The sequence below is a fragment of the Opisthocomus hoazin genome, chromosome 9 (genome assembly GCF_030867145.1).
Source record: "Opisthocomus hoazin isolate bOpiHoa1 chromosome 9, bOpiHoa1.hap1, whole genome shotgun sequence".
Taxonomy (NCBI): domain Eukaryota; kingdom Metazoa; phylum Chordata; class Aves; order Opisthocomiformes; family Opisthocomidae; genus Opisthocomus; species Opisthocomus hoazin.
In genome coordinates, this window is record NC_134422.1 from 12,059,409 (window position 1) to 12,072,292 (window position 12,884).

At 41.7% G+C, this 12,884-nt stretch overlaps 1 protein-coding gene across 14 annotated transcripts in view; it reads right to left on the minus strand.

Annotated features, from left to right (window-relative positions):
- Nucleotides 1-12,884, minus strand: part of KALRN (kalirin RhoGEF kinase) — a 532,117-nt gene that overhangs the window by 187,485 nt on the left and 331,748 nt on the right. For all 14 annotated transcript variants that reach the window (XM_075430793.1, XM_075430796.1, XM_075430795.1 and 11 more), the window contains one exon: nucleotides 10,890-11,064. In XM_075430793.1, the coding sequence (XP_075286908.1) occupies nucleotides 10,890-11,064 (175 nt within the window). The remainder of the gene's footprint in view (nucleotides 1-10,889; nucleotides 11,065-12,884) is intronic.

Genomic DNA, 12,884 nt, shown 5'->3' on the forward strand with positions numbered 1-12,884 from the left:
TTCTGTTGTCTTCAGTGAACTTGGGAACAGGCCCTGTATAACTTTTTTCTCCCGTGGATCTGAAAACTTTTACACTGGGGAATGAATATAACTAACTCGCTTCTACAGATGGGGAAAGCACAGCACAGAAACATCATACTCAGGGGATAGGTGAATCACCAGTAGAATCACAAATGGTACCCAGCTCTAACCAAAGACATATAACACATATAACGCACCAGTGACTCAAAGGAACATGCAAAATCTTCTGCTGCTTTCTTTGCTTCCTGATAATAACACACAGACTGATTTAGCAGTCCACTTACTTGTAGCTTCTGTATTTTACATTTTAGCCCACGAGTAGCCAACCGGTATCAAAGTCCTTATCTGGTTTTGCCTGTTCAGTTAAAGCAAGATCTAGCCTCCACCCAAACAGCAGTCTCACCTCAACCCAGATTCTGCCACTACAGACAAAAAAAGAGGGAATGTGCTAGTGACAATGAATGACGGAAGGGGGACAAGGAGAATGGGAATTAAATCATGCATATGGGCTAGTGCTGTGATGAATACAATTTTTTAAAGTATTTTAAAATTAGTAAATAAATGCCTGAATGCTGATTCACAGGTCAATTCCTCATAGCTAGATTCAAGAGAGCTAGAACTAAGTATCTAAATTCCCACTTGTGCACGTTATGATGTAGTCAAAAGTTCTCTGTTCTCACTAAAGGTGCTCTTCAGTGCCTGCATGCAGTGAGGTGCTTAACTTCCCAAGGAGCCAAGAATCAATATTTTCTGTTCAGTTTTCCTTTCCAGAAAGCATACATGATACTCAACACAGGCACAGGAAGGCAACCCAAATGGACTGACTCTCAGCCCTTCTCACGTTAGCATGGATAGGAGTACACAGTTTTGCACTAGAAGGCAAAACAAGCAATTTTTAGACTCTTTTTTGAAAGAAGTAGAAAAGCAGATTTACTCAACCAAGAACCTGGGACCTCAGCTGCAGGGTGAAAGGCAGAGTGTGGACACCCTGAGGGGCTTCTATTATTCTTCAGCTTGTTCCATTGCCCATTCCACTCAATTACCTTTAAATAATAGCTATCTCTACAGTCTTTTTGGCCCCATTCCTGATCCCAGCAGCCTCTGATTCATTCACACGTCGTAGCTGCAGTTCCTGGACTGCAGAGGCTTGTTGGCAGATTTAACAGTTATGGAGAAATGGTCAAAGTAGATGCTGGAGAAGGGTTTTAGTAGATACATTTATAGACAGATCCTCAGCTAAGAGTAATCAGATCTGAGGTGGTTTTGACCTTATTTCAAACTACAAATAACAGAATGAATTTCGAGTAAGTGCAGGTTCCTACAGTCATGACAATAACACCTCAAGTTCAATGCAAAGACCTTTCTGCTCTTTCTAATGGAAAGGCATGTGATACAAGTGAATCAGAAGAATTTTATTTTTTATGATGTATTAAAAATATTGTCTGTTGGAATTCATTGCATTGATTGTCAGGCTGCTAAAACATAATTATTTGAAATTATGCGAGGGTTCACAAAGTACTTTCCAATTTTCTGTGAACATTCCCATGCACGCACACTCAGGAAGATGTCTAACAGCATTTATAAGTGACACTAATAGAAAAGATTAAAACAATCAAAGAGTGGGTTACATTAGCTTGCTCTGTCAGCCATGATGCTATGACTGGGGGATTCTGATAAAAATCCCTCCATTCCATTCATGCCTATGGACATCATCACCAGGACAGGAAAATGCAAATCTTTCAGAGGGCTCAACTGCCAGAGGAGGCGACGATGGACAGACAAAGGAATCAACGAGTGTTTCCACAAGTACACTGAGATCCAGTACTTCTACAAAACTGCCTGGGTAAAACTCTCTGCTCTGGTGCTCTTTCTCTTACTAACTTTTCTACTTGGCTTTGGAAGGAACACTGGGCAGCATTGCTTTTATCAGTAAATCTACAATAACTTCCACTCAAGCACAGGGAAATGGCTGTTCACAACTTTACTGCTTTTTGCCCCTTGGGCATGAGTGTCCAAGATGGGTCTCTAGCAGAAAGGCACCACCATTCAAGAGAGGGATTGCATTCCATGCAACCAATGCACCTTCTGCTCATGTCAGCAGCCAGCTTTCACCAGGCTCCCCACACAAGAGCAGCTGCACCTAAACATCTACCTGTCCTATTAGCCATTGCAAGGCACTGAAGGGTTTATGCTCCATTATTCACGCTCCCCAGTTCAAATCAGTGGTTCCAATTAAAGAGGAAAGGATTGTACAGGCAGTTAGGAAATGACCTGAAAAACTTCTCAGGATGCAAGGCCAGCCCATGGTGCTCCATGTCACATCACCAGAACCAGGAACAAGGGCTAAGACTGCACCTGAGTGGCTCTGGACAGTCGAACAAGTCTAACGGGGCTTGTTAGCCCAGTACCAGCTCTCCCAGGGCCAGGAGCACAGCCACCAATGGAGCGGAGAAGGAGGGAAGTCGCCTCCAAGTGGGGCTGATGAAGGGGTGACAATCATCCCATGTGCTGGGTTAGGGAAAGAGAGGAATGAGTCTGGCACAGCAAGCGGTGGAAGATCACCAAATTCCTCAGGCGAAGTGTGTACAGGAAGGTTGGGTACATTGCTCTGAGTAACTGAGACAAACAGATGGCTAGAAGGGAATCTAAAGCACACAAAGGCAAGGCAGCAATAGCAGAGCTGTGATAACAACCCAGGTTTCCTTAATCCCAATCTGGTGCCCTGTCCCAGAGACCATGCTGCTTTGCATCCCTCATTAAGACATTTCCTTTTCTGTCTGTACAGCCAATGCTCAAATCTCAGCATTTTCTGTACTTCAAACTGGACCATCTGGAAATGGTCCCAGAGTCTGAATTTGAGTCCCTAACTGGTTTGACTTGGGTATAGAGAAAATGATTTATTTGTCTTTGGGAAGAAGGTGTAATTAGGCAGCTCTGCTATCTGCAGATATATATTTTTCAAGTCTAAAAAAGGACTCTGGATGCTTTCACAGGCATTGACTTCTGCGGTGAAACTTGGACTGTGTTAGACTAAAGTGTCCTATCTCCTAAGCTGTGGTAAGAACCAATTGCACTGGGCCTGTGTCAGAAATTGTCTCATAAATGAGGCTCACTTGGCCATGAACTTGTTTAATTCCCTTCTGACCCTGAAGAATGCCTGATTAGAGTATGCTCTGTTCATCTGTTAGATTTTCGGTGGGAACATCTGACGGTACTTCTTATGTTTATTCATTTTACTTCCCAGTGTTTTGTTTGTGATTCTAAATAGACCTTGGCATCCCTCAGATGCCCTGAGAGAAGAGAAGCCCGGCTATGGGAGAAGCCCCAAGCTCTGCTCTGTTCAGCTGTTGAATGAGAGAGAAATTGTACCAAAACAGCGGGGTTATGAGAGCAACAGTGGCAGTGCACAGGTCTGCATTAACAAAAAAAGCAGACTTCTCCCCAAGTGCCCACACTGTTCCAAGGAAACCTGCACACATGCCTCATTGTCAGCCACAGTCTGGCTGACTCCTTGGAAAAAGCCACACCCCTTTGTTGAAGGTCATAAGGTTGGTGGCCAAGAAACAGCGCCATGTTACTAAAGGAAGGTCAAGTGACCCCAGAGTACTAATGAGAAAGACACGACAAAGCTATTGATTGACACTGAGCCTAGAAAGCACATTTCTTCATTCTTCACCTGAAATATTTGCTCCTGGAACCATGATAACAGGAGGGGAACTAATGCTGGTAATGAACCTAATCTAGTATTAAATGGGCTACCTAAAATGTCCTTATCAGAGCAGCAGAGGCAGCACAACAGTTCACTTCAGCACATGAACAAATACTGGGTTTGTGCTGAGCTCCATGCTACTATCATAAGGCTCTGACAGATACACCGACTACGTCAGCCAGGTCTGAGTTTTATGCAAACAGAGCGACCACAGTCTAGACCACATTCTCTTTATGTGCGTCCTCCTAAAGCAGCAACTTAATATGCCCAAATTCCCACTGCTGCATTTGCTATTTCTTGAATTTATCATGTTGCAACACCAGCAGACAACAGGACTGAAGGGAGAGAGACAGGTTCATCTTCAGTTCTGAAGAGGAGAGGTATAGAGAAGAGGTACTCAGGTGAAAAGTAATAGCTGAACTGCTGCTGTGGTTGTTATCTCATGCCTACATTGCAGCCAGCTTGTGAATTAGGCCAAAGAGCCTACCTAAGCTGCAAACAGCTGCGCTGCAGGCAATTTTACATCTGCAATAATTTCATACCTAAATCCTAAGTATATTTTATTGATGCTGCTGCTGAGATTTTCTACAAAACGGTGCTGCTGAGCCTTGAATGTTGCTTACTTGGCCTAAATTCAGTGTTTGACACCAAAAGTCATGTTGTTTAATGCCAACCAGAAAATTTTGTTTACCAATTGAAGGAGGTGGAGAGGGGAAATGAGGAATCAAGCGAAAGAAAATAAATGTTACTTGGTGAATGAATCACACAGGAGCTGATATTTTGAAGTATGGGCTGAGGAAGGGCATATGAGGAGGAGGGAAAGAAAGTTCTATCTTGGGAGCAGAAGCTATCAACACAAAGGGAGTGGGCTCGTGAGAGGGATCTGAAAAAGAGTAAAGACGCTCGGGGAAGAACAAGCAAATGTAGGAGGCAGGTCGCAAGAGAAATGATAGCGCAAGTAGGAGGAGGAACAGAGGTGACAAGAGTGGGTAGAGCATGGGGATGAGGCAGGACAGGAAGAACAGTCACACAGGCACAGGGCAGATCTGTGCAGAACTCAGAAACAAGAAAAGGGAAGATCTACCTCATTTCAAGCGGAAAAAAAGGTGGGAGGCATTGATCTGGGATAAACAAAGAGTGAGCGTGGATAAGAGGTCAGACGCGATCCAGGAAGGAAACAATAAAGGTAATTCTGATTCCTGGATGCTGAATGAGTATCTGCGAGTGCAGAAAGAAAAGGGTTTTAATGGAGCAGGGGAGACCAGATGTCTAAGGCACATAGTAGAGACTGGGCACCAGGGGTGCCAGGGGCGACAGCACTCAGCTCTGCTTCAGCGTTCAGGGCAGACTGGAAGAGCAGAGGACTGGATGTGACAGTATATGTGGATCCACGAGCAGATTGCTGCTGAAGGTATATGACAGAGGAGATGTAAGTAGGAAAGGGTGAATGAAACTGTCACTTGCACAGATCATGTAAGCAGAAAGTTTGCTATTCCTCTTTCTCAGGCCTCAGTTTGGGCTGATGCTGTGTAGTATGACAGTACTGTCACCCATTTTTGACAACAGACAGAGATGCCACACTGCCTTAGCAGGGACCTGGGCCACTGAAGTATGAAAAGGCTGTCACAGAGATGATTCTGCTTCAGTGCTCTTGGCTTCTGAATCCCAAAAATATCAAGAGAAACGTGGAAATCAGAGATAGGGTGCCCGAGAGCTTAGTGCGTGCCTTCCCTTAAAATGAAGTGGTGTGCAGTTTGAAAACTAGGTACATATGAGAAAGAAAAACAAAAGCTCACTGAGTGTGAGACATTACAGGATTCCAGCTTATGAACAGAAGAGGCTGAAATTTTTCTTACTGCTCCCTTTCTTTCAAAAGTATCTCAAGATCTCTGTAACTCTTATTTCTAATAAAGAAGCTCACAGCTGAGTGTCAGCTATAAGTCAGTGAGGGGTTATAAAACAACTTGTACCTTCACACAGACCGCCAATTCCCTTGAAAGATTCTGCTAATGTTATAAACCTGGAATGGGAAACTCAAGTGAGTTGTAAATAACAGTGAAGTAAACTACTGTCTGAAAGCTGGCTCCTGCTCCCTTCTAAACTCATGCTCAGGGATTGATGCGAACAGCCAGAAGAGCCAGCAAGCAAAATCAAGACCAAAAAAAATTAATTAGCAGGAGAAATGAAGCCAAAGAGATTGAATGGTGGAAAATTAGATATCCACCAGGTGAAGACTTTAGTAATCATGAGGCTTTTTGAAAGATAAAAAACAGCATACAAGATCAAATTTATGTTGTTCAGTGGAAACCCCCATAATCCTTTTCAGGACTACATCCTGGCCTAGGAACCACATTGCTCTAAGACTACAGTGCATAGGCTCTGTCTGGCATTGCACAGATTCATGTGCATTCCAGGGAACAAAACAACACACACAAGGAAAGGAGCTGGGCAGCTCTGGGAAAGGGAGAGGGAAGTTGGAAGTAACCAACAGCTATTGCCAGACAGGTATTTACAGAATCACAGATATTGGCTGACATGGTTCCTGTTCTTAGTCAGAGTTTTATAGAGGCCTACAGGTGAATTTGATTATCTCTACAAAAGATCTAAAGAAAAAAAACACACAAAAATATTCTGGATGGTAGAAATTTTGTTAGGGGTTGCAACTCAATGCACTTTAGCATTCATTTCTTATGCATTTACTCAGCATTTTACTGTATATTAGCATTCATTCAAATAATGGTTAATAAGCCTTTAAATGACTATTTCTGAAGCAAAGGACAAAGTATACTTGAAAGATTTTATTGAGGATATAACTCTGGTATAAGACTGTGCTTCATATGTAGAACGTGCTCAGTGTGGTGCCAGCACTGCCTCCACGTCTGCCAGCTATTGTCCCTTGAGCCTTATTCCTTATTTTCTTGTAGTGGATCAGCTACCACATTCACATTGCACAAAATCTCCTGAGTTACTCAGTTGGCTGCATGAACACAGCTGAATCCTGCATCATAAAGAAAGCCCAACCACATAATCCTAATGATTCCATCTTGTCTTGAAATGTGCAACGACTTGGTAAAGGAATAAAACATATCAGGCAACAAAGTTAGACACGTTTTCTAAATAAAGAATGGGTTGTCACTTTATGGTTTTAAAACCTACGGCAGCATAGCCTCCCGTAGGGACAGCTAGGCTCTCTCAAATTTCTGTTATGCCTGTTTCCAGGTGTTGCCATAGTTTGGATTTCAAACTTTACCCCAAGAAGCCAGAGTGTAAATATCAGTCAATATAATGAGATTAAGGCAAGAAAGAACAGGCAGCACATGCTGTGTGCCTGTGTGTTCGTATCCAAATTCGTATCTGCAAAACCTGCCTTGACTCAAGTAGAACACAAAAACTGCCTGTGCAGCTTAGAAGTCCTAAATGAACGCAGCTGGTCTGCTCTGCCAAAGAAAAAGGCAGGTGGCTTCTTTTTACTTCAAATACTTTTCCTGAAGACAAAATGCAACAATATTTGGCAGATATCACTGAAGTACAAGAAAAGGTCCAATGCTGACTAAATAGATGGAAGTAAGCGTCGCTTGTGCAGTAATCATGAATTCTGAAGTTTGTCTGGACTCCAAACCTCTGTCAAGAAAAGAAGAATATAGAAAAGCTCAAAAACCAGGAGGGCTACAGAGCAGATGGGTACAGTGCAAGTAAAGGAAGAAGTGCCGAAGGAAAGTGTTATGTGGTCTATGGCATGGACTTCAGTATCGTTGAGGAACAGTAAAAGCAGGAAAGTTTCCAAAGAACAAATGTCAGTTAGACACTTTTTAAATAAAACTGAAGGCAAATCACTCAACTGCCATTTGTGAGTTTGAAAAATTCCTAATACTTTCAGTTTATGTTATTAATTAGAAAGGTGAGAGAGAGAGAGGGCAGTAGGAAAAATTAACAGAATGAAAAATGTTTGGTACCGAAACTGGACGGAAAGGGATGACACGAGATGTAGCTATTCTCTGAGACTGAGCTCTAAAGTGCAGCCTTCCCTAAAGCTGGTGGAAGCAGGTAGGCTCCCACAGCTGCATCCCTCTGGCTTCCACCAGAGAGGTATAAGTTGCTCCTCTCACCAGAGTTCCCAGGGAAGGGTCCTCATCACAAGAGATTCCCTGGAGCACAAAACCCCGAGAACCAAAGGTGAGAACACAGACCTGAGAGGGGAAAATGGGAGACTCAAGTCTTGACAAGACAGAAGAAGCAAAGAGAACAAAGGTGTTCAAGTTTGGGAGGTGGAGGGACCAATTTCTGCAAACTGTTTGCGCGAGTGCAGGAAGGAGGGAGATTAACACAGCTGCAGAAAGTAGAGGGGTTTTGTTAGTGATGTGTTCAATATGGCATTGCTCTTTGGACAGGTGGAAGGGGGCTTATCTAGACTAGAAAAGGAGAAATTCATTTGACGGTCATACCGGTACACACTATTTCACTGTTCTTAATCTATGCAGGATCTAGGCTATTATGGAAAATTAAAACCTAAATACATTTCCAGTGATAGCTGAAACTGCTTGTCTTTAGCAGAAAAAAAATACTTAATTTCCTGGTTTAAACTTTGTCATCTTTTTCCCTTAAAAGCTTGGAATAGTTAACCATCAAAAATACTATATGCTTTTTAATTACGGTGATGAAAAAATCTTTTTGCTTCTCAACAATGTTGTGAGATAATTTTATTAGGTTTGATGATGGCTTCCTACTGACTTGGAATTTTTATTATACAGCTGAGGAAACTGACTGAAATCTACTTTCCAAGGATCATTATTGTGTCAATTTGAGCCAATTCAGCTGTTGTTTGAAATGCATAGCATATATTCGTCATTCAATATTTTGTTTCAAATTGCCTTTTTATTATCCATCAAACTCTTTTTCTTGTTTATGTACCAAAAGTATTTATAAAATTTAAGATACTGAAGTGAATATATTTTTCATTGTGTGTTCAGTTATAAATTAAATGTTGTAATTATTCTAAAATAAAACATATTTTTCAGAAAGATGGAGCTTTCTAAATAAAATCGTCTGCCCATGGACTTCCTGTGAAGCATGTTCTCAGATTTCCCTGCAATATTAATCTTGCAGAGGGAATTCAGATGTTCTCATGATAAAAAATAGCAAATCTACAGTGACAACTAAGTGGTGATTTTCTTTGAAATCCTTTCTAGCTAATCTGATTTCAGAAGACTCTGAGGCCCATTTCCAATTTTAAATACCTTAATACATCACACCACTCCAAATGTGTCTGTGAATACACAGAAGCAGGATTCATGCTGAAACAAAACAGATGGATCCACATAGTATTCCCGTCTCTGGGAGGAGTCATATGAAGGGGACTAAGATAAGTCACATCAACTCCTGATGCTTTGGTTGCCCAACAGTAAAGCAACCCATGGTGGTAACGGCCTTTGAGATCCTCGATTGACAGACTATATACAAAGAAACAGAATTAGAAAACAGTGATTTTTTTTTTCTTTTTTTCAGCTTTTTACTTAAATCAGCATAATTCTACGTTCAGACCTAGAATTTGCAGTGCAACACAGAAAGGCTGAGATCTTAGTGAATGACTTGCATGGATTCACCAAGTACTGCCTACAGATACATCTGGTTGTTTCAGAAGCACATACAGTTTTTCATTTTTTTTTTGCTTCATTTTTGAAAACACAGGTGCCATTTATAAGTAGGTACAAATACATGCATTCACACACCTTTTCTATCTTTAGAGTAAAAGTCTCAATTATTCAACAATTGCCACAGTGTTGTATCAAAGCATCTTCTATTTAAATATAGGAGATACTACAGTTACTGCAGACTCCTGAATTTTGAATGTAGCATTCTTAAGGCAACCACTGCTCACACAGCAGAGTATGTTATCAGACACAAAATACATACATTTATGTATTCATGCACACATATTCACAAAGAATACTGTCTCCCAATATCAAGGAGGCTGTATGTAACCACCAAGTAAAATGAAACTATTCTAACTCACACGAATAACAAGCACTGTAGAACAGACTTCAGTACAATACCTAACTATGCAGTCACAGCAGGAAATCTCAGATACTCCTCACCGATTTCTACCTGTAGCATCGAAGTATAGACCAAGACACCTAACCCCCCCCGTTTCCAGTCTTTTGTTCAACTATAATTCATCTTGCCATGTCTTAAAATAAACACTTAACAAAATATAACACAGCATTCTAAGGCTCCTATTAATTATCACTGCCCACCTGGAGATCACCTACAGATTTACAAACAATACCTTCAGGTACGTTATCAAAATATACCATCAAAACCACTTAAAGGTTCTCCATGAACTGAATAAGCATCAGTGGGATACAGTAGGAGGAACACAGCCCAGAAGGGACATAAGTGCTGACACACGGCTTTCATGGATTTTGTGCACAGGCTAATTTACATGGTGTTCTTTTTGCATCCTGTCTTATCAGAATTACAGCAAGTAATTAGTGAGATCGGCTAGAGTCTCTTTAAAGTTTCTCTGTCCAAGAATACCTCAATTATTAATGTTTTGATGAGTTTTCCGTCCAGTGCTTTTGATTTCAAAAGAGTAGTACAAAACGGAGCTGAAAATCCTTTTTTTGCACAAGGACATAAAAATATACTTTAACTTTCCCCTCTTTTTTTTCTCTGCTTTTTAAATAAATCCACTGTGATGCTTAAAGCCCATATTTTAAATATCCTTTCCTTTCATGCATAACATGTTTTTTCATTCAGTGGTTTAAAGCCAAGCATGTATCTGTTTGTATGCATCTATGTTTGTATCTGAAGAGACAAACCTCACTAACAAGTGATACAGAACTTTCATATCTCTGAGTGACTAGTGTCAATAAAGAGTTATAACAGGGGTATCTTATAAAGCTTCTCTGCAAAGCAGGCAGATTCTCAGGATAGTCAGTTAAGCAGACATGAATCTATTTCAGTGCATTCTAGCAGCGTATCCTAAAGCACATTTTTAGCTTCAAAATGCCAAATTTAAAACCTGACTGTAAATCACTGTCTTCCTCACTGGACAGCTGAGCACAATCGAACAGCTCCAGGTGCATCCTAACAGAGTAGGTTTACATATATTCCCTCTCCCACTGCTCCACCTTTCTCACGTCATGCAACCAGCTCTTACCTCAATGGTGTACTGTTCAAAAATCCGGAGCTGAAGGAAAATGTCTAGCTTAATCTTCCTCTCATGGAAGAGCTCTTCCATCTGTACCTGGGCCTCGTCGAGCTGCTGAAGGACAGATTCAATGTGGCTGATGGAGCTATTGTGTGGAGTCTTATTGTTGGAAACGGCTGAATCCCTGTTGCAAGGTAGAGAGCATGGTTAAAGCTGAGTTTTAAGGCAGGCAAAAGAGCAAGAACTACACATTAGTGATTCTGCGTGCTGCTGAGAAGCAAACCCAAGCACAAAGGGCTGAGGGAAGGTGTATGAAACACGCATATCTTCTACTCGTTGAAATCCTAAAGCTCCTGAGCTCGGCACAAAGTTTGAACACAGGAATCATCCTTTCTTGTGTCGTGACACTGCGACCTTACACACTTGGGGGCATGGGGGGAGAATGACACATCAGTCTCAGCAGCTCTCTTGAGGACTCTGGATGGCAATCCCCTTTAATCCTACAGAGCGACCTCCTCCAGCCTCCGCTCACACTGCCTCCGAGGCACCAAGCTCAGAGATGCTGTTAAGCCACCTGGACCTTTACCAGGTAATTCTGTGCATTTGTTTTATTACTTACAGGCTGAGTCAGAATTACTGGTATTTTAGACTAAGGGCTAGGGGTGCCTTGATTTCCTCTGGATTATGTGGTACAGCAATAGACACCAAATACAGTACAAAAAATTCCACTGAAGGAAAGAACCTTTCCAACACTGAGACAGACTCTGACTTGTTCTTCCACTAGGGTAAGTGAAATGAGGCATGCCTGTGAGAGGTCAGATACCGCTCCATCTACACCTTCCCTATACAGGCAGCAGAAGGGAGCCAGCCCTTTAACTGGTGGGTTGGCACCAAGGGGAAGTTTGCTATATTTCATAAAAGTCTTGGCATGGACATAGCACAGTCCTGACAGTTTCTTTTCTACTTGTGCTCTCACATACATTAATAGGCTCACCTACAGTCTGTTATATCTTCAATAAGTTTTTTTCAGTGGGTGTTTTATAGATAAAGTGGGTGTTTTATAGATAAAGAGCCTTTGCAGAAATAAAGAGCTGTAATTTATCCTGGAGTGTGTCACAAAAGGTCCTCCAAATTTAACAAGAGTTGGAAAGGAAACTCTGAAGTCATAATTTAATCTAGGCTTTGGTACTTCGGCTCAAACAATATATAGATGCAGTGGTTTTCTCAGTCCATCCTGCTCAAAGGCATGTGATAACAGCTGCATTATTTGGCATACTCAAACCAAGCCAACTGAAAACCCTACCAAATACGTTATTGGAAAGACTGATGCACTGCCAGGGTAACACGGTGAAGTGGGTAAGCCAGCAGGTCTTGCCCTCAACATTTCCTATCAGTCTGCAGTTCTGGCTTGGAGAAAGTAGGGGAGACAACTGCAAATCCAACAGCACGTACTGGACTATTGGTGCACCAACAAACCCCCATGTGTGCAGCAAACCAGCTGACAATATTGGAAGACAAGCAAAATGTCAGGTAATGCTGCCAGGTCACCACATTGTCGCACCGGCACCAACTGTGGCTGGGAGCGAGCCTTCTGGCCAGCTAACCTGGAGTGCTGAGTAGAGGTGTTCATGGAGTCTCACCACTGCGGAAAGTGCTAGTGTGTTCCCAATTTTTAGGCTTTTATTTCCCTTTTCTTGGTTGAATTTTCCCTCCATAAACATCTAGCAAAGCATTCGAAGTTTTCTACAGAAGTCGACTGAAATTCTTGTGCTTCGCTCTTTGCAAATGATCATCACGTAAGGTCAGATCAAAACAATGTACAGTCTACTTAAATGTTAACGGCACACTGTCAGTGAGCATAACAGAAAAAAAAATTGTAACCTTTTACAGATACCTTAAATTGAAACTAGGCACTGACACACAGAGTCATTTTAGGCAAATTTAAAACACACCTTTGAGGTACTAAGGCCATAAACCCCACATTATTCTGTTTTCATTATGTGT